At 42.2% G+C, this 24,752-nt stretch overlaps 1 protein-coding gene across 1 annotated transcript in view; it reads right to left on the bottom strand.

The window, feature by feature from the left end:
- Positions 1-1,456: 1,456 nt before the first annotated feature.
- USP4 (ubiquitin specific peptidase 4) overlaps positions 1,457-24,752 on the bottom strand; it is a 48,368-nt gene continuing 25,072 nt past the window's right edge. The window contains exons 14-22 of the mRNA XM_020789450.3: positions 14,658-14,849; positions 13,985-14,073; positions 13,172-13,390; positions 13,015-13,085; positions 11,035-11,147; positions 9,590-9,739; positions 7,399-7,502; positions 4,541-4,629; positions 1,457-3,358 (exon numbers count right to left, since the gene is read on the bottom strand). Coding sequence (XP_020645109.3) covers positions 3,239-3,358; positions 4,541-4,629; positions 7,399-7,502; positions 9,590-9,739; positions 11,035-11,147; positions 13,015-13,085; positions 13,172-13,390; positions 13,985-14,073; positions 14,658-14,849 — 1,147 coding nt within the window. The 3' untranslated portion in view covers positions 1,457-3,238. The remainder of the gene's footprint in view (positions 3,359-4,540; positions 4,630-7,398; positions 7,503-9,589; positions 9,740-11,034; positions 11,148-13,014; positions 13,086-13,171; positions 13,391-13,984; positions 14,074-14,657; positions 14,850-24,752) is intronic.

The raw sequence follows: 24,752 nt of genomic DNA, 5'->3' as shown, positions 1-24,752 counted from the left end.
CAGTTCCATGATCAATTCTGAACGCACTGCAGAAACTCTGAATTGTTGTCTAGAAGTAATTCTAAGGAAATGTTAGCTGGGAGTTTGAGGGGGCAACTACATTGACAAATAGTGTGAGAAATGCTCTGGACCTGCAACAGATTCACATTATTTTCCATTGACTACAGAACATAATGATCAATGTGAACCACCACAGAGTTCTCCCAAACTCCAATCCATAGTCCCCCCCTCCACTGCTGGTGTTTCTACTTTTTTGGAATCCAAATCATTTGCATCAGTTCAGGCACTGTGATTTTTTGAGTCAATGTGGAGGGGTTTGTAGCCATTCTATTTGAACCTATTCCAGCTGGGTACAGCACCAGTAAGAGAGGCAAGGCAGTGGGGATACCTGCCTTTTGTATCCTCTGCCCTCTAAACCTAGAACGGCTTGTTTTCATTTTCCTGACCCTTCCCCGTTTCTTTCTTTCAAAGGCTTGCTGTCCCCAAACTAGGTCAGCTGACCAAAGGTGAGTTGGGATCTAAGAGTGGGCAGAGAATTAAAGGAGGAATCACAGAATCAGAAATGTAGAGCTGGACAGAGGAAATCATCAGTCAGCCTTGTTTCCGGTTTATTAACACAGCTCTGCTCTAACTGTGCCTCCTGCATATCTGCTCTAACTGTGCCCCACTCCCTCTCTTTGGTCAGCTTGCTATCATAGTGCTAAGGTGGCAGGCCTTTAAAAGAAAGAAAGAAAGATAGAAAAAGAAACAGCAGGAAGGGAAGAGGAAAACAAGCAGACCCAGCCACCAGGTGTGGGGAGGAGAGGGTTAAAATGGTTAAACTACAAATCAGGCTGAGTACCAATTTCCTCTCCTCCCTCTGCTGACACCTGTGTGGCTGGCTGAAATGAATTAACCTGGGGAAACTTGACTCACAATGGATCCATTTGTACTTTTCCCACTGTACGGTCACACCTCTAATCTGGAGGGAGGAATTGAGTGAGTTCTGACAGAGCAACAAGTTATTCCACCACTTCCTCTGCAGGCCTGAGTAGGCAGGACAGTGTTTTACTAGCTTTTCCCATCCAGAAAAGGTGGCCTTAACATTACTCATATATTGATCAAAATCCTGTTGCTTTGTGTAGCACATTGCACTAGAGTAGGGCTACTGAATTCATGGAGATTTGTTAAGTCAATGTCTCAGTAAGTTCCGCTGATTCAATGTATAAATATATAAAGTATATATCCTTCTGGCTTATGCAGTGTAGTAACAAGGGCCTGGTGTAAACATGTGAAAACTATAGCCTTAATAGACCATTAAATCCACAAGATTGCAGGCTACTGCTACATTTCAGCACAGGCTTCTCTGGGAAAGATATAGCTGCAACAACACAGGCAATACTATGTATGCAATGGAGGCAGCCTCTAATTTCCCATCCGTCATGCAGAAACAGTTGAAAGGCCAGCACACACTTAGTGCAATCCACTCTTTTAATTTTTTTCCTTTATACAGTAAAGCCTGTCACTTACAAAGTGCTAGTCTAAAAACAGATTTTGACATTATACAGAATGTACACACCAGCTAGGATCCAGCCTGGTCAGAAGCAAATCCAGGTCCTAATATAATACTTAGAGCATTTAGAAGAAATTTTCATTCCAGAGTCCAAAATCACCCAAAAACAGATGTGTACTTTGACCTTACTGACAGCAAGGAAGAAATTCCTGCTTTACTATGCAGCAAAAATAGATATGGTTACATTAAACTGCTATTCACTTTTAAATTAGTTGCTTCCTTATCTGTCCAAATGTTACACTTCTAAAGAAAACATAACCCAGAAAAAGAGCAAATGAAAACAAGGCAGTGCTATACTTTGAACTTAGCCTTTAAATAATTTCAGCCCTTACCCACCCTTTATCCCAAGTGCACAAGGAAAAAAAAAGATCCAGATGAGGTAAACCTACTCAAGAGAAATCTGGAAGCAACAGTAACGAAACCAAACAAATCAATTTCAGTGCTTTTACGACTATTTTGCAGATCTATACATTAATCATCAGGAGGCCGTCAGTGAAGACAATGCAACTGACAGCAATGAGGATTCTTCCACTAAGTGTTAGAGAACACAAAATCACTTTTAATAAATTCAGTTCAAATGATGTTGCCTGGCTATGCCAGGGGCCATCACTTGCCTGAAGTAGTGCAGAATAAGGAGACCAGAAGGAACATTCCTTTTGCCATCTCTTAAGAAATGCAGAAAGTGCCTAAAATGAGGTTAAGAGAGCAGCAGAAGGAGATTTATTATATAGGGAAATTAAAATTATTTGGGTGGAAAGAAAAATACTAAGTTGAAGAATATCTGCAAGGAGACAAGTCACTAGCCATCAATTTCTTTGCAGTTTTCATGACAGAAATGGCTCTGAACCTTTCTTGATGATTCTGAAACTTTACAGTCACTGAAGAGAAACAAGGGCTCACCTTCCAAGAATACCAATGGGAACATGAATTAGAATCAGTACATGGCTTCCCACTGCACAATACATAAGTTAACATGTGAACCTGGCTAAAAAGATGTGGGCTGTTGAAGAAATATTCAGAAAACAAAATCCCCAGAGGATGTCAAGGACAATCCTTGTGAATACTGCTGCAGGAAAGACAGGTATCATTGCATTTCACTCTTTAGCACAGAATGAGATAATCTGGGGTTTTCAAGAAGTGTCCTACAGATTGGATAGTAGACTCCTGTAGGGGCCAGGTAACACTTTTTAAGGCACACACAGTTACTATGTCCTGTTAGTAAGGGCTAAACTGTAGTCTGATGGCATCATGTGCTATACAAGCTTGAAGCTCATGCTTCTGAGCTACCCCAGTCACCTCATACCTTGTGCACAAAACTCTCATTTCTCTTCAACTCTAGTATATTTACAGCCCAATTTTTTAATTTCCTCTTCCAAATCATCAGAAGCTTCCATTCCTTCATAGCTCCAAATGTATAGCATAGTTCCTGGTCCTACAGCTTCTGCTTAGAATACAATATCAGATTTTAAAAACACTTTATTGAATGGCTAAAATATAATTCATTTAAAAGCTCTTTGGCTATGATATGCCCAAGTGCTGTCATCTTATAGCTCCCCCCCCCTTGTGCTCTCCTTTGTTATTGCTCACTAAACACTCCCACACTGGACTTCTTGTTTGGGTCTTACAGGGAACAAAATCAGTTCTCAGATGCATTTTCAAATTAGCAGTTTGACTATTTGAATAGGCTCAATTAGTATCCATGCCATCACATTCTTCTGATTTCACCTCAGTGCTTGCGCAGTGAGATGGATTTATCTTGAGCTTGTCATCCCTGCGCTGGTAGAATAATACATATGCTGCTTTTGTCTGCAAGAAAAGGATAAAAACAGAAAAGCCGGATAATTAGAGAAATCTCTGCCAGGTTTCCAAGTCCCATTCTATGTGGGGGTTTGACTGTTAAACGAAGCAGGATATTTGAAATTTTTTCTCCACATATGCTGATGTCTTGAGAGGCCCATACCAAATGAAATGAAGCTTAGGCGATCAAGAAGGCCTTTCGTTCTCTTTTGCTTTGTCAACAACTCTGCTGCATTTTAAAGAGTACTGCCCCTCCCACTATTTTATGCCTGTAAATCACCCAGAAAACAATGTTACCTGGCAGCCTATTTTTTTCTGCAAGTGGCTCAATATCAATAGCATAGCTCTATAAATAAATCTATAAGGTTCTAATTCTGCAACGTTTAAAATATCTATGAATTGTACAGCATTTATGTGTTAAGCTCTCTAAAGTCCATTCCTTTGACCTGGGCCTGAGCCTAGGAAGGGATGAACACATTCCTGGGTAGTTCCTTCCTACAGACCAAGAATACAGGTATAAAATTTGCAGTCAATATGCCAACATGAAAATCAACTACAGACTACTCTGAGATCAACAGATCTGCAGAGATAGATAACAGTTTGCAGGCGCTTCGCATTACTGTTTGGAATAGATCAGCTACAGTTTCTGCAGAAAGATAAGTCATCACACATTTTTAAAAATCACAGATGCAAACAGAAAGAAGATCAAGCCTAACAAAACTATCACCTAGCCCCATCTTCTTTATGGATTCCAAGTATATGGAGTTCATCATGTTGGGAGCAATATCTACAAGTCCATTGTTCCCTTGCCATTCTGCTTTGCTGATTTACTAGCTACAGACATTAATTCCAGAATTTACAGGATATCCTTTAAAATAAATAGTTGTTCTGGGTTTTTCGGGCTCTTTGGCCGTGTTCTCCTTAGCACAACAATACACCCACAACAATACACACTAATCACCCATCTACAGAAAAAGACAAAAGCCTATCTCACAGCCATAAATACTGCACTCCCAAGCCAACTACACCAGAGCACAGGTTGCTGTCCTCTGAAGATGCCGGCCACAGAGATTGGCGAAACGTTAGGAAGAACAACCTTCAGAACATGGCCAAAGAGCCTGAAAAACCCAGAACAACCATTAGATCCCGGCCGTGAAAGCCTTCGCAAATATATTTAATATAAATACTTACCACAATTTGGTCTTCAGATGCTGGAGACACACTACTATCATCAAAGTAATACCATTTGCCGTTGATTTTATTCTTAGCATATGCAGTATCTGCAAGAAAATGATGCTTCTTCATGAGATATAGAATGATATTGGCAGGTATTGATAGTCAAAGGCTGGAATGCTAGAACTCATTGAACTAGCAGTATTAACTTAGTTCCAAAATATAAATAAAATAACACTGGGATTTACAGGATTTCTTCAGCTGCTAACCTCTAATAACACATTTGCCATCTGGTCCTTTTTAAGTGCTCTTTTTGTTGTTTAAACATTGTCTTCCCTATTCTAGCACTTTTTTTTCTAAACAAAGTAAAAACCCTATTATTACACTGGAGACAATACTGAGTAGGATCCAGCAACCAAAATCCTGTGGCTGAGTATGGTAAATTGCACTACAGCAGTTCCATTGAACTAATGGGGATTTAGACAGTCAAATTCTCCATAAGTTCCTCTGATTCAAATACGTCTACTTTAACTGTAACATAACCTACTAAACTCAAAATCAGAGTAGGCAGATTTGAATTAATGGAACTTATGGAAGAGGTGACTCACTAAATGCCCATTGATTCAATGGGTGTATTCTAGTGCAATTTACTACACTAAGCAGCAGGATGTTGACCAGTATGTCTGAAAACTGTGAAGATGGAAACTGCTCTTTGACCTAGAATTCGGATCTTGTCTGTATACTCTTAGAGAAAAAATTAGACACACACTACAAAACCATGAGCCAAAACCCTGTTTTGTAAATTATGCCGACTGCAACTGGCACAGACTTGGGCTGCACGGCTGGTAAGTGGTGCTGCTGCATGGACTCATATCACGCCGGTTCTGAAAAATTTACACTGGCTGCCAGTTGCTGCTCGGGCCCAATCCAAAGTGCTGACTTTGACATATAAAGCCTTAAATGGCTTAGGGCCTGGTTACCTAAAGCAGCGGTCCCCAACTTTTGGGGCCGCAGACTGGTTGGGAGGTGCAGGCTCCATGCGCGGGGGCGCCCCCAAGCTCACGGGTGTGTGTGGTGCTCATGGGTGGGCATGTTGTGCTTGCGGAGGGCTGTGTCATGCTCGTGGAGGGGCGTGTCACGTTCACGTGTCCACCTGCGAGTGCGACACACCCACTGTGTGTGTGTGTGGGGGAGCGGAGATCTGTGTCCACGGCCCAGTTCAAGGAAGCCTATAGACCGGCACTGGGCCGTGGATGAGAGGTTGGGCACTCCTGACATAAAGGACTGCCTTCTTCCATACAAGCCTGCCTGTTCTCTTAAGATCAGGCCAGGAGGTCCTTCTGAAGGTGCCATCCCTGAAAGAGGTGAAGGGGAGGGCATGTCGAAATAGGACCTTCTCGGCTATTGCCCCCCAACTTTGGAATGCCCTCCCTATAGAGATCCGTCTGGATCCAACACTTTTGGCTTTTCGGCACCAGGCAAAGACCTTTCTGTTTAGCCAGCATTTTAATTAAATAGTATCCTTTAGCTGGCCATATAAGCAGCAGGATTTATTAATGATAAATTGACTGTTTTAATATAGGGTATTATTATTTTCTGGTCCATGGGGTCACAAAGATTCAGACACGACTTAATGACTAAACAACAACAAAATTATTATAATATTGCCTATTTTTAATGGTTTTAATCTTTTTCTAAAGTTTTAATATTGTTGTATGCCGCTCAGAGACCACTGATAATGGTGCGGCTAAAAAGTCTTGTAAATAAATAAATAAGTGATGGTGCCACTTGCATGGGGAGATTTTGAGTAATTAAAGAGTTCTTGTTTCTGTCCCTCAACCTGTATGACTTGTCTTTAATTAATCGCATTGCATGAGAGCTGTGCCATCCCTGTGAGAGAAGCAGGAACTCTTTCACTATTGAAAATTCCCCTGTGCCAGTGATGTCATCATTACTGCTGCACAGGAATCATTTATAAAACAAGATTTTGGATTTTATGTAGTATCAGATAGACCTCCATACACCACTACAGATGTCTTTACAGAAAGCAGAGAGATTTAGCACTTCCAAATATCTCAGCTCCCTCGATGCATAGCTATTTCACAAAGACCAGTTTCCTAAAACAGAACAGTCACCACAACGGAAGACCAATGTTTGCAGTCTCCCATGGATAGTTTACTGTCAGAGTACCATTTTAACTTTGAAAAATTACTTTAGGATTTAGTGATTAAAGAGTTATTGGCTCACTCCCAAAGTTGGGCCGGAGCTTCCAGAAGATCAGACCTTGGGATTCTGCCAGCAGTATGTCTGGAACACTTGAGGTCTCAACGACAGAACAATTCCTTCTAAAGCAACTCTTCATCAGTGGTATGTTGGGATTTTTTTTGAGTGTGTAAACACACATTTTAAAATTTTATTTTATTTTATTTATATACTGCCCCATTAGTGCAAAGCACTATTTTGAGTGGTTAACAACCTAATAACATCAAATAAATCATAAAAGGAAATTACAATAAAATCATAAAATAAAACAGAACAAATTAAATCAGCCACCTAACCAAAAGGCATGCCAAGAAATAACAATGTTTAACAATATGAACTGGTGTAAGTATTACTTGATTAATGCTATTTTCATAACACTATGTGCATTGGCAGAATTTGGGATTGTTTGGTTGGAAAACTGACGTATTTAATACTAACAAATTAAAAGCAATGTGATATTTCCAGTCTCTACTGATAAGTCTCCAAGTTTTTTGTCTTTATGCCATTTCATAAAGACAAAAAAAAAGCTTCTCTTTGAATATTATTAGTAATTATTCACCACATTTAGGAAAGTACAGACTACATTATGGATCTGGCTGAGAGTAGTTACTCACAGTGGCCAACGCCCATGCCTCCATAGTGATTGGAAACAGCAATCAAATCATACACATTTGGGCCTGCTGCTGGATCACAAACAAATTCAGACATATTCAAATCCCTAGAAGAAAGGAAATGCCAGTAAGTCAATGTGTGACAGCACTGCATAGTGACACTGAGCCCTCAGGTAAATGAAAATATGTCTATGAGCCTACAAGGAGTGCAATATATTCAAAACACATCTGTTTTAATGGCAAAATATTCTTTGTGGAGCTGCTAACTCTCATCTAAGAATCTGTTTCACAAAATCAATCTCATTACAATGTAATAATCTTTCAAATGTTCCTGGAAATACATGTACACTGAACAAGTACTGTATTTTACATGATATAATTATCATTTCCTGGTGAATGTATTAGCCACTGCTAATGTTGCTACAAATCAAAGGCAATGTTCACAGTCAGTGATGATTGCATCTACAGGAATACTCTCTCTGCAAATACATTTTTGAATGCATTGCAGCACAAAACTGACTGCAGTGTTTTACTGGAATTGAGGGTGTGGATGGATGTGAAGGACACTCTGAGTACTTTTCTTAAGTGGATGGAATTATCTGACATGTGGAAATGTCCACTTAGTCATGCCCTTCCCCGAGCTTTACGGATGGCTTTGAGCTTCCCTCAACTGCCCTGCAGACCCATGACTTTTGGACCGATAAAGAAAGTGACTCAAGTATTTAATCAGTACAGTACTGCCCTATTCTTCACTTTCTTCAATTGCGTTTGATCTGACCCTCACCTTCCCTTCCTAGCTGGCCTGGAAGAGGAGGAATTGGAAAGTGTTTCTTTGATACAAATAATAGGAGAGCCAACTGACAGCATGGCTGTGATACAATGGTCTGCTCACTGGCCAGCCTACTCACTTCCTGCCAACCACACAAATTAGGGAAGATCAGCAGCCGCAACCACAGGTTGCGCATCAAACCTGTAAGAAAGGCTGGCACTTTTTTTCTGTGATTCTAGATGTGTCAGCTCTAAGAAATAGATCATTTGTTGTTGCTGCTTCCAAAGTGGAAAACCAAAAGTGTTGAAAGATTAAACTGAACACCTTATTTTGTGCCATGTTGTGTTTGGTTGCAGGGAGCCTGGCTGGCATTATGCACCCAAAAGCAAAGGAAGGAAAAAGGAGTATTACACCTTCTGAGCCATAATGCCTTTGATCCAATTTTTAGTACACCCATCCAAGCAAACATCTGCTCACATGACCCTACTTTGCATGCAACCAGGGCAGGATACCAGTCACTAACAGTACACAGAGAACATGCTCTTCCTTTCTCAGGCAATTTTCAGATCAAAAACGGGTCAAAATGGTGGAGTTTTCTTTAGGAGGAAGCTTGAGTCCTGTTGTCTGCCTTGAACAGTCTTTTGTCCAAAAAAGGTTCTTTGTGATTACTGACAGTTGTGTTATGTATCAGAGAGACAGAAAGGGGATGGTGGTGGAGGAGAGACTGTGTGAGAGAAATGGGTGTAAAAACTGCAGCATTACATAGTGTCTATATAAGTAGCACGCAACGATTAGTGCCGACGAAACTCAGCCACACTTAAAATGAGGGGAACGATTTGTGGAACTGCTGCCTAATAAACATGGCCTGTGGAAATGTTTATTACAGAAACTTTTTCTTTAGGAATTAAATGCTACCAGAAGAGAACTATTAGTTTCAATTGTGACAGAGATGGCAAAACTCTTGAAGGATAACCAGCAGGAAGTGGCAGTAATGGAAGGTAACACCAAAGGGGATATTTTATAGACAAGACCAGTAGCACTTTATGTAGCATACATTAGTATTGCCTAGAAGGAGGCAATGATAAACCACTTCTGAATATTTCATACTTCCAAAACTCTACGGTCATTATAAATCAGAAGCAATATGAGATCACGTAACACACATATACACAGAAATGGTTGCCATAAACAACTTATTATTTGATGATGTTCCTGTTCTATGGCAGGAAAGAAAGCAATCAACAGATGCCTTTTTTTACATTGTCAATAATTATGTCACATTCAAATCAAATCCTGGATGGACATAAACAAGATTCCCCATATTAACTAGCTTTCAACGGTGTAGCACATTTCACTTCTATTTATTCGTCTGTTAATGAAGTGAGATTGTATTCGTATGACCACCAGCGTAACTAAAAATCTTACCTGATAGGGAATTCAACCACAGTATCAAGTTTATCTCTCCAGTATCTGTTGTATGAGAAGCGTTTTAAATGTACTACCAAAATACGTGGCAGTGACCAGAGATCAAATTTTTTAGTGGCTTGCTGATGTTTCTTGCAATTAGGGCAATACCTGAAAGAACACAAAAGGATATAAAAGGATAACTAGCCTTTTCTGACATACAGGTTCTTGTTCTGAGGACAAAGCTTCTCATATTTCAGATTTAATTTCAGCTATACCTGCCCCACAAGGGATAGCAGACTGGAAAAAAGAACTCACAAAGGTAACCAGGTTACCTCTGTATACTTTAGACTGAACCACCCAAAATCCCCAACCCTCTAAGTTGGGTATAGATACAATTTTAATGTCTGACTGTGCATTGACTGAAGAAGCCATGCACAGTCAAAAGAAGAGGAAACATGGACATAGTTTCCTAAGGAATCCCAGTTAGATTGTATCAGGGTAAATATGCAAAATGCAATACCATTTCCCACTCCCAAGGCTATTTTCAGTGTTCTCTTTCTAGATGGGGGAAGAGAACTGCGTGTTCAAATGGCCTCCTGAAGGATCCTCCTAACGACTATGAAGTGTCTGCTGATGCAAAGATACCAGTGCTATGGTGTATAATAAAGGAAGCAAGGGAGGAGTAGGTGGTTGCCCTAAACATATATTCCAATAAGTATAAAAACAGGATTTAAATGAGTCTAAGTGATAAAACTAGGTCCGGAGAGAAGATTCAGTGAGATCAAGAGGAACTGAGTCCCATTGGTTTATGAATGCCCACCCTGTTAAATGCAGTAACACCCTGCTCAGTGCTCAGTTGCTTTATAAGAAAATGCAACTGCTAACTGAATCATTACTAATCAGGGCAGTTTAACATTGTGCCATATGCTAGGACTTCTGGAAGCCAGGTCTATTTCTGGCATGGAACAGATAAACAGGGCCCCAGGTCTTCTTCAGGCCCAGTCTTCCTCTGGCATGGAGTAGGTAGACTGGACCCCAGGCTGCACAACACAAAATGGATGCTGGATCACATATGCTATAACAAATCTGTACTAAATGGGGCAAAGCTATATTATTATATTCTAATAATCTTAGGCTGGGGGAACCCTGCGTTCTGAGACACTGCTCCAAAGGCAGTCCTTGATGCAACAGTACACAGCTATAACAGGTTTCCATAGACACCATATTGATTTCTCCAGATGTTCTTCAGAATAGACTAAGCACTGATCTTATGAGTGAAGTTATTTTCACATGAATTTCACCATATGAAATGAAGCCACCTCAAAAGTAAGCATGTTAAATCAGCCCTTCAAGCTTTATTTTCTAAACAACCTGCTGAGTAAAATGTGCAGGTAACAGTCCAGTACTATTTAAACAATTCAGACTATAGATGCAAATACTGTCAGAACCCACAGCAAACCTACCAGGGATCGTGTTCACCAAGCGTTTCCATGGTTGTGAAGAGCTCTATGCAATCTCTAAGTGCTACAGTACTTTTCTTCTGTGGCTGAAACACAGTACTGCTTTTTTCAAATGCCTACCAAAAGAAAAAACAAAAACAAAGAGTGTATGGTTTTTTCCCTCCAGTTTGAAAGGCTTCCTATCTTCTTCTAAAAATCAGTACACCATTTACGAGGACACCTTCTTTATCTCAAAGTTAGCAAGAGAGAGAGAGAGAGAGAGAGAGAGAGAGAGAGAGAGAGAGAGAGAGAGAGAGAGAGAGAGAGCTGCTCATAGGCTGCATCATGCCCACCACGGGCTTCTCAGGATCAGGCCATGGAGACAGAACTCCCACCCACCCCCCACACATGGTGGGCATGGCGTGCATGCACGGGTGAGTGTGGTGTGCTTACGGGTATGCATGGATGGGTGTGGTGCACTCACAGGTGAGTGGCCCACGCTCGCATGCCACACCCACCCACAAATGCGCCACATCCAACTGTGCATGCAAGCACACCATGCCCATCCGCACAAGCGTGCTATACCCACTGCAAGTGTGCCATGTCCATTCGCGCACATGCCACGTCCGCCCGCAAGTGTGGAGGTGCCCTCGCCCCCCACCCCCCAACCGGTCCGTAGTTCCGAAAAGGTTGAGGACCACTGTGCTAATGGAAGAAACCAAAAGTATGCACTGCGTGTTTTAAGTAGCAACAGGAAAATATTATATCTGGGGCCAAACTTCATCCTGGGATCCAGTGGGAGGGACTGAATAATGTCACAGGAGGGAATCCATACCAAAGACACCCTTCTCACATCATCTAGCTTTATTTCTTCTTAATATCCATTTCCCTGTCTCTGTGCCAATTCCTGTACGGAGAATGCCCCAATATCTCCAATCATTGACCAACAATAACAGAGAGAGTCCCTTGCATGTTTTGCACTTATTATTTTGGAAGGTTAGCAATACACAAGATGCACTTGGATCTTTGGTGGGCCAGAGGTTTCCTCTCCTAATTTGAACTCTATTTATTGAAATAAGCAACAGTCAAACTATTTAATAATTTATCTCTGAAACAGATCACCTAAGCACAAGTGTGATAAAATAACATTCACCACTTGTAGCACTCTAAAGTCTTACTTTAAAAAAAGTAGGAGATATATATATATAGGGAGCTGGATAAAAGCATTCTCTGGGTAGTTCACAGTTTAATTATGCAGGCTACACACTGCCCCTGCAGTGAGTTGGATACTCAATTTACCAACCTCGGAAGGATGGAAGGCTGAATCAACCTTGAGCTAGCTACCTGAATCTGCTGGGATTGAACTCAGATTATAAGCAGAGTCTTCACTCAGTTCAACCACTGCACCATGAGGCTAGTGATCAGCCAGTCACTTCCTGTCTTTTAAAAAGCCATTTTAAGGCCTAAACCTAAGAGAAAATTGGCTATATAAAAGAAATCACCACACTGGTTTATGGGAGAGGCACCATTTGCATTTAGGTGTGTTTTCTGGGATCAGCAGAGGGATATGTGGCCCTCCAAGGTCCTGTGGCATTGAAAGTTGCCCACCCTGTTGTAGGGAAATAATCATGACAGAAGCAAGCTAAAAACTGAAACGTATGAGGAAAAATCCTCTCTTTTCTAGATCAGGAAAGAACTGATTTGAAACTGTAAATGAGGAAGAAGCAACTCATGCCTTCCCCAGGCAATCTCCATCTTTACAATAATGTGTGTAGGCATCCTTTAATCTCAAGAGACTATGGTAACTAATACAATAATACTGATCAATTAATAAAACAATCTGCAACAACCAAAGGAGAATGATGAGGCTCCTACTGCTTGCACGAAGGCATCTTAGGCATGTCAGTTTCATGAAGGAACCTTATAATCTTGCCTGGCTCCCTGCTATGAGTTCTGCCTGACAAGCACCCAGCACTGGCTTTAAAAGGGGGAACAGAAAATCACCTGTGCCTCATGTTCATCAAAAAGCAACTTCCGAGTGTCAGAATCCCAGTCAATAGCAATAGTAGCATGAGCTGAAAAAACAAAGGGAAAAATAAGAGCTCATAAAATATGCCACAGATCAAAGGTTATTGGGATAATATTTAGAGAGAATACCTACAACTCAGTTTGAGAATTTTCCCCTCTGTAGTAAGGGAGTTTATTTCTGATGTTCCATAGGAATTCACAAGACTGAAACTGAAGAGATGTCTTCTGGGATGCATGCCTTCTTTCCCTGTATCATCCTGGGTGCAGTGTTCTGATTGGCAGACAGCAGTTTCTGACATTTTCTCCTTGCTTTCTGCTTCTCCATTTTGATGTTCCATCTCTTCAACTTCACCTGGATTATATACCAAATATTGTTTTGAACTTTTTGTTACCAGTCATTAGCCCTCTCTAACTTTTACAACATACTATGCCTGAAAACTCATAGGCATCACTTTAAAAACAGGGGCAGGGAACAGAGAAGAAATCTGCATCCAAAGCAGAAATCGCAGTGTTTTAATTTACAATGTATACAATGGCCAGATTCCAAATTAATATTTTATACTGGTATAAGTGTAATGATGTAATTTGAAATGGCAAAAGGCCACTATTTATTAAGTCCCTGATTGAAATCCTGGTCACATGGCAGCTAACTTAGCATACAACTAGTAATTCAATTAGGAACTCATGAATTAGCAGCTATTCCCTACTATGAGTTCCACCACTGCACTTGTGCCAGCATAAATAGTGATTGGATTCTGTCTAATATGATATATAAACCCCCTCCCCCAAATGTTATGTCGTGAGGATTCATGCCTGGACTTTCACAGCCTCTTTTCAAAATATTCCTTGCTGACTATAAGTAGTAGCAATTCACTGTATCTCTGGCAAATCTAACTGCAGACCAATATTAAACACAGATTTTAAATAACACTGAAGGAAAAATTACCTTCAGACACATTAGTGGAGCCATTGCAAGTCTCACTATCTGAATACATGTCAGGATAATCCTCCTTCACAGGAAGTCTTACATAGCGACTGAAAAAAATTCACAGATTTTTTTATTAAACATTGCCACAGGTAGTCTTTTATTAGCAAGTCAAACCAGCAGTTACGAATAATGAGAATTATCTACAATGTTACAGGAATAAATCTGTTTGCTCTCTATCCATTCTGAACTGTAACACTTGTTTTACTAATTTTATTTATGAATGAATTAATGTTAAAGTAAAGAAATGTGCGTATTCTGAACGTTTAGCATATATGTATGGACTAGAAGCACCCACAAATCCCCAGTTTTCTGAGACCAGAGACTGAAAGTTTGAGGCACCACATTTCCTATACATGGCTTTACTGTCCACCACAAAAACCTACATTGAACACTGCAGTGTAAGTAAGGTTTTCACAAAAACTATGATAGCATCTAGAAGACAAAAACAAGTAGTGCATCTAGCCTGGATGTGGATGATACAAATAGCTAATAGGTAATATATAAAGATTATTTTGGTCAAGCTACAACTGCAGTGACAGAGACTGTGTTTCTTCAGAATAATCAGAAAAATGAGCATGACTGCATTTATGAATGAGTAAATTGTTATAGCACAGATGAGGCTTATGCTTACCTAATACGCTCCAATATAAGATTGTACAAGTGATCTAGTGTGAGCTTGTGTTTGGGAACTGCCATAAGTAGTGGCTGGCCAAAAAGAACAGTCCCTGGTGTTGCACTGGATTGTCTGGCTTTCTTTTCTCTGAAATAAACTGAAAGAGTGATGCATTCAGCACCATCCTCACTTGATTTACAAATTTCGTATCTGCAGGGAGAAAAATGAGAGATGTTTCAATCATTCCAGATAGCAAATGTTCTCAAATCCATTCAACCAATGTTCTCTGCCCATGTGACATCATATTCATACATTTGCATGCTGTTTCAGTGCACAGTTTTTCCCTTCTTTTCTTCTCTAGACAGACACTGTAAAATATAGCTTAACAAGACTTAAAAGTAATGGCAACCTTGCTAGAAGGCTTACAAACTAAACAGAACTATTCACATTTGAACAACTAATGCTGTCATGACCACATTAAATGCTCTGCAAAATAATACTATTTATCATCTACTGTAACAAATGTATTATATTTTTAGAGAAATTTAAATTGCATCTATTATTTTTATCACCACTAGGCTCTAAATCCCAACCCAATATCACAGGAATACAAAGTCTTTCCATACTCAAGAAAAAGATCGGTGTTCTAAGGAGCAAGAACAGGAGTGAACAATGCTAACGCGGCAACTTATGCAGAGGCTTTTCTCCCACAAACATCAGTTAAAAGCCAGGTAAACCGAGAAAGACTTAGAGCAACAAAGAGACATGGGCTAGCATATTATTTACAAATGCAGAACATGTGGGATACATGTTCCTAATGCTCTGTTTTACTACCAGTGATCTCTAGCTTCCTTATGCAAGTGGAAGACTGTACTTGTGGAATGGGTTAGGGGATTTCCTTTCGTGTAAAGCAGGATTAAAAGTGAAATTGCACATGTAATAGATTGTTCACCATATAATTAACTTCAAACAGGATAGTGCCCTTATCTAACTAGACCTCTAACATAGTTTAAGGATTTCACTTAAGTCTTTACTCATACATTCGAACATAAAATAATGGAAAGAATTCTGTTGGTATTCATATAAGGTTTCTGTAACTTGCTGCAACTAACTGATGTGGTGCCTGGCTAAGCAACTGAGATATGCCCTGGCACTTCATCAATTACCCACACTTAGCTGATGCAAATTGTACATGAAAACCGATAGGATGTTGGCCACTGTATATTGCAGTAAACCACAGATAACAAATCACAAATACCACTGCAGCGGATATGGAGGTTCTACTGACTTTTAAGTTCCTAGGTGTAAGGAAGCATGTTTTACTATCTCCCTGTCCCCAACTAGACATGTTTAAAGCATACAAAATCTCAGTATGAGGAGGAAGCAGAAAAGAAATCCTGGATTCCCTCTCTTTGTCTAGAAGAAAGCAAGAAAACAAAGGGCAGATGACTGTAAGACTTAGGGCAAGTAAAGGAAAATGAGGAATACTGTTCTCACAGTCACAACTCCAAATGGGCCAACTAACCTTCCTTGTCGTGTACACATGCAGCACCTCCACAAACTGAGCACAGCAGACAGTCCAGTAGATTGCCTACTCAAACTGAGTTGTAGGTATTCTCTCTAAATATTATCCCAATAACCTCTGATCTGTGGCATATTTTATGAGCTCTTATTTTTCCCTTTGTTTTTCAGCTCATGCTACTATTGCTATTGACTGGGATTCTGACACTGAAAACTTTTAATTGGCCAAATATAAGGATGTGTCAAGGGCAACTGTAACTGAACAGTACAAAAGCTCTTATTTTTTATGGACCTCAATATTCCAATTCTGAGCTTTCGTGAACTTTCCTACTTTAATTAATACTGAAATAAACAAGTTTTCATCTTAATACTGTATATCAATGTAGTAGAGTAACTGCCACCCCAAAAGAGCCCTGAATAGAATATTGTTTATTTGACATGGCGATTAAATACAGTCCAAAATACTTGTATCAGGAAAAGAAAATAGTTTAAATTGAAGAACAACAATCAAGCAGTTAATTTCCCTTCCTGTTGAAGGTGAAGAAACTTCTGTTTAGGCAGCTCTGTCAAATTCCACCATTATAGTATTATCATAAGGAATTCTGTTTCAAAAGCATAACATTCTTTAAGATAAAATCATAGTAAATTGCTGTAATTATTGTAGGAGCCTCACGGTGCTGTGGTTGTGAAGAGCTCTAGAAGGATCTCTCCAAACTGGAAGAATAGGTGGCAAAATGGTAAACATGTTTCAGTATAAGAAAATGTAAAGTAATGCACATTGGGGCAAAAAAAATAAAAACTTGATTTATCAGCTAATGGGTTCTGAGCTGTTCATGACAGATCAGGAAAGAGATCTTGGTGCGCCAGTGGACAGCTCGATGAAAGTGTCAACTCAGTCTGCAACGGCAGTGAAGAAGGCCAATTTCATGCTAGGTATCATTAAAAAGGAGATTGAAAATAAAACAGCCAACATTGTAATCCCATTGTACAAAATGATGGTAAGGCCGCACCTGGAGTATTGCGTACAGTTCTGGTCGCTGCACCTCAAAAAAGACATAGTGGAACGGGGAAAAGTGCAGAAAAAGCAACTAAAATGATAACTGGCCTGGGGCACCTCCCTTATGAGGAAAGCTACAGCATTTGGGGCTTTTTAGTCTAGAGAAAAGGCGCCTGAGGGGAAACATGATCGAGACGTATAAAATTATGCAGGGGATGGATCAAGTGGATAGTGGGAAGCTCTTTTTCCCTCTCACACAATACTAGAACCAGGGGACATCCACTCCAATTGAGTGCTGGGAGAGTGAGAAAATATTTATTTACCCAGTGTGTTGTTAGTCGTGGAACTCCTTGCCACAGGAAGTGGTGATGGCATCTGGCCTAGATGCCTTTAAAAGGGGACTGGACAGATTCCTGGAGGTAAAGTCAATCGCAGGTTACAAGCCATGATGGGGATTTATAATCTCCAGGCTTAGAAGGAAGGTACCTCCAAATGCCAGATGCAGGGGAGGGATATCAGGAGACAGGTATCTAGTTGTCTTGTGTGCTCCCAGAGGCATCTAGTGGGGCCACTGTGAGATACCAGAAGCTGGACTAGATGGGCCCTTGGCCTGATCCAGCAGGGCTGTTCTTATGACTGAACTGCAACATTTCAGCCAAAACTTTGCTCATGATCCAGGTTCAATCCCAGGTAGCTAGCTCCAGGTTCACTCAGTCTTCCATAATTCCAAGGTCAATAAATTGAGTACCCAGTTTGCTGGGGGAGGGGGGCAATGTATATCTTGCATAATTAAATTGGAAGATGCCCAGAGAGTGCTTTAAATGCTATGGGGCAGTATAAGCAGCAAACTTTGCTCTGCTTTTGCTTAATAGATTGCAAGAGCAGTTCTGAGGTGTGCATTCTTAAGAAAAAGCTCATTTACTTTTATCTGCTGCTTCTTCAACATAAAAGTATTTCTGGGAAAAGAAAACATCAAGTAAAGACATGGCAGGAAAGAATGGATGCTTAACCAGCCAAATATACATCTAGAACCTTGGGGTGGGGTAGTGGAGGCAGAGTATAGAAAACAAGATGTAGGAAGTGTTAAATATACCTTTCCATAGCCACTCACAAATAGTTTTTCTTAGAAGAAGCTGCTATTGAGATGTTATATTTCTAGTACCATGTAACCCAGCTTTCAAATTAAACAGATCTAATGGGCAAAATTGAAGCAATGTGTAGGGTGTATAAACAGTCATTGTCTATTAGAATAGCCTAGATGGTAATCCTAATCACTATAGGTGAGGATGTTGCTACTTCATTGTCTACAGGTATCAAAAGAGAGCATTAGAGATCTGAATTACAGATTTGTATCCGCTATTTCAGAAGCTGCTATTACAGAAGCCTATATAAACACAGCATATATTCCTGACTCGCCTACTCAACAACACTAACATATTAATATGCATTTTGCTTCAACTAGGCTAGACACATTTAATACAAAGTTTCAACACAGAGTTTCTTGGAGACATCTAAGATCAAAGCATTGGCATCAGCTTGAATTGATCCTCACTAGACTTCTAGCCTTCCTAGTATTACGATCACATGCAGTTACAAGAGAGCTGACTGCGATACTGATCACTCCCTGGTGTGTAGAAGAGTAAAACTGCAAGCAAAGAGATTGTATCACACGAAAAAGGAAGGAAGACCACAAGACTCGCAATCAAAGAAAAGTGGAGGAATTTGCCCATGTGCTTGAGGAAACCCTTCCAGGCCCGTCTGATGCAAATGCACCTGAACGATGGGAACATTTCAAGAACAGTTTATAACACCACCTTGTCCACATTTGGCAAGAAGACCAAAAAAATGGCAGACTGATTCAAAGCCTATTTGGTGGAGTTGATGCCAGCCATTGAGGATAAGAGGAGAGCTCTAGCAGCATCCAAAGCCTGTCCTAGTAAGTACAACTTGCAGGCTCTTCAACTTCCTTGTAGCAAAGTCCAACAGGCTGCCAGGAGATGTTCCAGTGATTATTGGGTTCAGCTCTCCTCTTAGATACAAACAGCGGACACATGTAACATCAAGGGAATGTATGTCAGTATCAAGCAGGCTTTAGGTCCAATACAAAATAAATCTGCTCCTTTGAAGACTGCTACAGGCATGATCATCCAAGACAGAGCACAGCAGATGGACCGTTGGGTGCAGCACTACTCTGAGCTATCTTCCAGAGAGAATGTAGTAACTGAAGAAGCATTAAATAACACTGAGTGCCTGCCTGTCTTGGAAGAGTTGGACAGCGAACCAACCTTAGCAGAAATAAAAGTGGCCTTGGATTCCCTTGCCTCTGGCAAGGCACCTGGGAAGGATAACATCCCTGCTGAAGTGCTGTAAAGAGATCATCACCACCGAGCTGTATGAAATCTTTTGTCTTTGCTGGAGGGAAGGTGGAGTACCACAGGACATGAAGGATGCAAACATTGTACAAAGGCAACGGGCAACTGCAATAACTACAGTGGCATCTCTCTTCTTAGCGTTGTAGGGAAGCTGCTTGCCCATGTTGTGCTGAAGAGACTCCAGGTGCTTGCAGACAGAGTCTATCCAGAATCACAGTGTGGATTTCGAGCTAATAGATCCACCACCAACATGGTATTCTCCCTCAGACAGTTGCAGGAGAAATGTAGGGAACAACAACAGCCACTCTTTGTGGTCTTCATAGATCTCACAAAGGCCTTTGATGGCTCAACATCAGATCCCTTTCACATCTGAAGCAGAGTGAAACAGGGCTGTGTCCTCGCGCCGACCCTGTTTCGGATCTTTTTTGCTGTCATATTGAGGCATGCCTTTGGAACTGCAACAGAAGGTGTCTATCTCCGGACTAGATCAGATGGAAAGCTCTTTAATCTCTCTAGATTGAGAGTGAAGACCAAAGTCCAGCTGAAATGTATGCGGGACCTCCTCTTTGCCAATGATGCAGCTGTTGTTGCCCACTCTGCTGAAGACCTCCAACAACTCATGAATTGTTTTAGCAAGGCCTGCTAAGACTTTGGACTAACCATCAGCCTGAAGAAAACACAAGTCATGGGCCAGGGCATGGACTTACCTCCCTCTATTACCACCTCTACACAAGAATTGGAGATTGTTTCATGACTTTGTGTACCTTGGCTCAACAATCTCTGATACTCTCTCCCTAGATGTCGAGCTGGATAAACACACTGGCAGACCAGCTACCACATTCTCTAGACTCACTAAGAGTATGGCTCAATAAGAAGCTGACGGCATATACCAAGATCTAAGTTTATAGAGCCTGTGTCCTGAGTACACTCCTGCACTGCAGTGAGTCGTGGACCCTTCATGCATGGCAGGAGAGGAAGCTGAACACGTTCCATGTGCATTGTCTCTGACAGATTTTTTGTATCACTTGGCAGGACAAAGTTCCAAACCGAGTAGTCCTAGAAAGAGCTGGAATTTTTAGCATGTATATGTTACTGAAACAGCGATGTCTACGTTGGCTCGGGCATGTTGTGAGAATGGCTGACGGTCAGATTCCAAAAGATCTCCTGCATGGAGAATTAGTGCAGGGAAAGTGCCCCAGAGGGAGACCACAGCTGCGATACAAGGATATCTGCAAGTGGGATCTGAAGGCCTTAGGAATGGACCTCAACAGATGGCAAACCCTGACATCTGAGCGTTCAGACTGGAGGCAGGCGGTGTATCATGGCCTCTCCCAATCTGAAGAGACCCTTGTCCAACAGGCGGAGGCAAAGAGGCAGTCCCAAAACCAGCAAAATCAGGGAGCTGGACAGGGGACAGACTGTATTTGTCTTCAGTGTGGAAGGGATTGTCACTCTCACTCTCATATTGGCTTTCTCAGCCACACTAGATGCTGTTCCAAGTCCTCCATACAGAGCATGTTACCATAGTCTCTCGAGATTGAAGGATGTCTAATATCTCAGGCTAGACGCACAATAGATAACATTCCCTTTTAGAGAAGCTGTTGCTAGCTGGAAACACCCCTGGCTAGTCAATGTAACATTCTAACTAGAGATGGGGACGACTCATCATTTTGGTGAGTTATCCCACTTCGTGAGTCATCAAAAGTGACGACTCATGAAGCATGAAGTCCCCCCCCCCAATGAAGCGACAAATAATGAAGTTATTCATTGATTCGTGGGGGGTTATTTTTAAAAAACACTCCTGCCCCTGCCCCACTCGCTACCACCGCCCCCCTTAAGACAGGCTAAGGGAATCCAGGCTGCCCTTTGCAAAGATGGCAGCTGCAGCTTCCCTACCCTAAATGAAGCTGTAGCCGCCATCTTTGCAAAGGGCAGCCAGTCTCCCTTTTCCCATGCCGTGGCTGTGGAGGCCAGATGAAGACCTCAGTGGTGGGAGCAGCGATTACAGTCAGGGGGTGTCAGCAGCGGTGGGGGGGGACTATGGGTAGGGAAAGGAAGGGGGTGGAGTGGGGAGGCTGTGGGGGTGTGTGGCTGCCTATCGGCCTGCCAATCAGCTGAATAGTTTTTTCTTTAATTACAAAGGATGAATAAAAACGGGAAAATATTCATCGATCCGTATTCATCGGGACTTAAAATTTGACAAATATGGATCAACAAATATTTAACGAATCAGCTATTTTTGTTAAAAAAACCGATCTGTTTTTATATTCGTCTCCATCTCTAATTCTAACCTTTAGAGCAGTGGTTCCTAACCTTGGTTCCCCAGATGTTTTTGGACTACAACTTCCACAATTGGTGGTGAAGCCTTCGGAGTTTTAATCCAAGAACGTCTGGGGACTCAATGTTGGGACCCCTCCTTTAAGGTATACAATTTTAGATTAACAGCTGTACTTTCCCCCAAACTTAACCTGTTACATAATATAATTTTTCTGCTTTCAGAAATCAAATACAGCACCAGTGGGATAAAATTTTGAGACTAAAAATTCCAAAGCCTTCCAATCTACTATCACTTCTAATCACTTCTAGAAATAAAACACAGTGCAAAAGGAAAGACAGGGGAAAGTAACTAGCATGGGAATAGATGGCATTTGATGAAGAAGTTCCATCCATTCTGTAAATTAAAGGTGACCTGCAAACCATTTTGGCAAAGTTTTGTCAGCTTTAAATATATATGCTGAATGACCATGTTTATCCAGGCTAATACAGGAGAGATACTCAAACTTGGGACTTCAAGTCCCAAGGCCAAATGGAATAGGATAATAAAACAACGACAAAAACCTATTTATTTGATAGAGTCACTTACCTGACCCCTGTAAGGCTGGCTCCATGCTCCAGCAGGATCCTGGGTGATGTGACATCACCATGATGGGGTGTTACATCGGAGCAGGAGCCTAGTGGGGGACTGGACATCAGGGGACCTAAGGGGAAAAGATAGTTAAGTGTCTGGGCTGTGTGCTGAATGGCCCTTTTAGTTTAGCCTGTGGGAATTCAGCACAAGCAGCCCCTGTTGCTATAGTTTTGTCAGACTGATTTGCAGATCACCTTTATTACAACCTGCCAACTACACTTTCCCAGCACAAGAAGCATCTTGCCTTAGAAATGTTTGATCCAGGCAACATTGCTAAAATGTTTTTGTAAACAACTGCCCTCAAAGTACCTATACTCCTTGCACTGAAAAAAAAAATTCTAATTCACCTGCAAGTTCCACATTAACCAACTCTCCAGTAAAAGCTGAGACATGTGACAGACCTAGTCAGAAATTCAGGGGCAGATACTGATGATTTCCATAGTCTTTTTGGTAGCTGCAAGGTACTGAGAAAAAGTAATTTCTAGCTTTGAAATATACTGTCAACAAAGTACCACAATTCAAAATAAAAAATCTGAATGTGACAGAAGCAACCAAGGTCCTATACAGATAAAATGAAGGAGGTGATTAGCTCTTGTAATATTCTTTTCTTTCCAGGAACTGTGAATGGAAAGGATTTAATTTTGATCAAAGGCACCAGAAAAGAGGGAGTTTATCTTCCACCAACCCTCACCCCAGAGCTGTTCTTGTTTTAATCACATGCATCTGGAAGGTATATTCCTCTCAGCTTAAAACAAACAGAGAGATCATTATATATAAAATCCTTCTGATCTGTGGTGTCCTCCATTTAACTGGAATAATAACATCTGATAGATGCAGAAGAATTCAGCATTAATAAAGATTACCAGTTTATGGTACTGTATAGTTGAAGATTAGGAGAGATGAAGTATTTCTTTACTGAGCACATAATTAAACCGAATAGTTCAGTATAACCTGGACTAATCATCACCAGCTTTGGCAGCTTTAAAGCAGGATTAAACAAATTAATGGAGCCTAGGGCCATCAACAGCTTCTGCTAATTTCATCTCCATATTACCTCCCACATCAGAGATATCTTTGAATATTAGTTACGGGAGAGACCAAAAACTTCAGGTAACTCAGGAAACATTGCACTCATCTTCTGCTTGTGGGATTCCTAGAAGCATCCGACTAAGGAAACAGAAACTAGACTACAGTGGGGTCTTGACTTGCAAACGGCCTGAGTTGCGTACTTTTTGAGTTGCGTACTTCTCCGTCCGCAAACATCCATTTTGACTTGCGAACGGAGAATTGACGCACAAACCAAAAAGTGGAGGGAAAAGGGGCCAGAGAGGCGGGGAAAGCGTGAAATTCAAACTGCTGTCGTTCGTCGACAGCGAAAGCCGAGAGAGCTGGGCGAGCGCCAGCTATAGAGAGACCATGGGGCGCTCCTCCTACCGGGCGGGCTACTGCCGGGTGCTGCGCTTGCCGCCGCCGCCTTCTTCTTCTGAGGGCCACCCTGCCGCCAGACCCTTGGGCTCGCCGGGGTCCCGGGCTACTCGTTGAAGGAAGGAGGCGTGTTGGGAGACGAGGCATGGCTGACCTGCTCCGCAGGACTCTCTCCAAGCTGCGGGGCAGGCGCTCGCAGCGCGGGGCTGCCTCCTCTGAGGAAGCCAGAGACAGAGCGGGAGGTGCCCTTCGAAGAAAACCCCCACGGAGCCTCCACTTCCAAGGCAATGGGGCGGCTACAGGGGTAGTGCCGTGGGTGCTGCTGGACGGCCGGCAGGCCGCTGGGGAGGAGCCGGGAGTGAGGCGGGAGGTCGCCGCTTGGCCCACGCGAGGAAGGGCGGCAATCCTGCCTGGCGAAAGGGTGCCCGGAGGAGCCGGCCCTTGCCCTCCCAGGAGCGGCGAGGAAGGGTCCCCGCAGCATCCGCCCAGCCCCTGGGGGCTTCGGGCACCTCCGCCGGCCGAGCTCTGTTCCTCCTCCTCCTTTGCCCCGAGAGGTGCGGGATCGGGATCTGCTGCCCTGGAGCAAGGAGGCGGGAGCGAAGACGAGAGCCTGCTGCCCGGCTGGGGCTGCCGAGGAGCGTCCGGGGTGCACGAAGAGACTCCGGGAAGGCCAGGAGGCAGCGCGGGCGCCATCCCCGCCCCCTGCGCGCCTTCCTTCGGGGCTGCCGAGGGCCACGGGAGCGGGAGTGGCTCGGCTTCCCCATGCGAGGTTGCTCTCCGGTGCCTCCCCTTCTCCTCCCGCCAAGGCCGCCGCCACCGCCGGGACCTGTGGGCCCCTTCTGGGCCGAGCGTAGGGGCTCGCAGGTACGTAATGAATGCCCCGACTGACG

Source organism: Pogona vitticeps, chromosome 2 (assembly GCF_051106095.1).
Source record: "Pogona vitticeps strain Pit_001003342236 chromosome 2, PviZW2.1, whole genome shotgun sequence".
NCBI lineage: Eukaryota > Metazoa > Chordata > Lepidosauria > Squamata > Agamidae > Pogona > Pogona vitticeps.
Note: the sequence above shows the minus strand (reverse complement) of the source record. Positions and strands in the feature narration are given on the sequence as shown.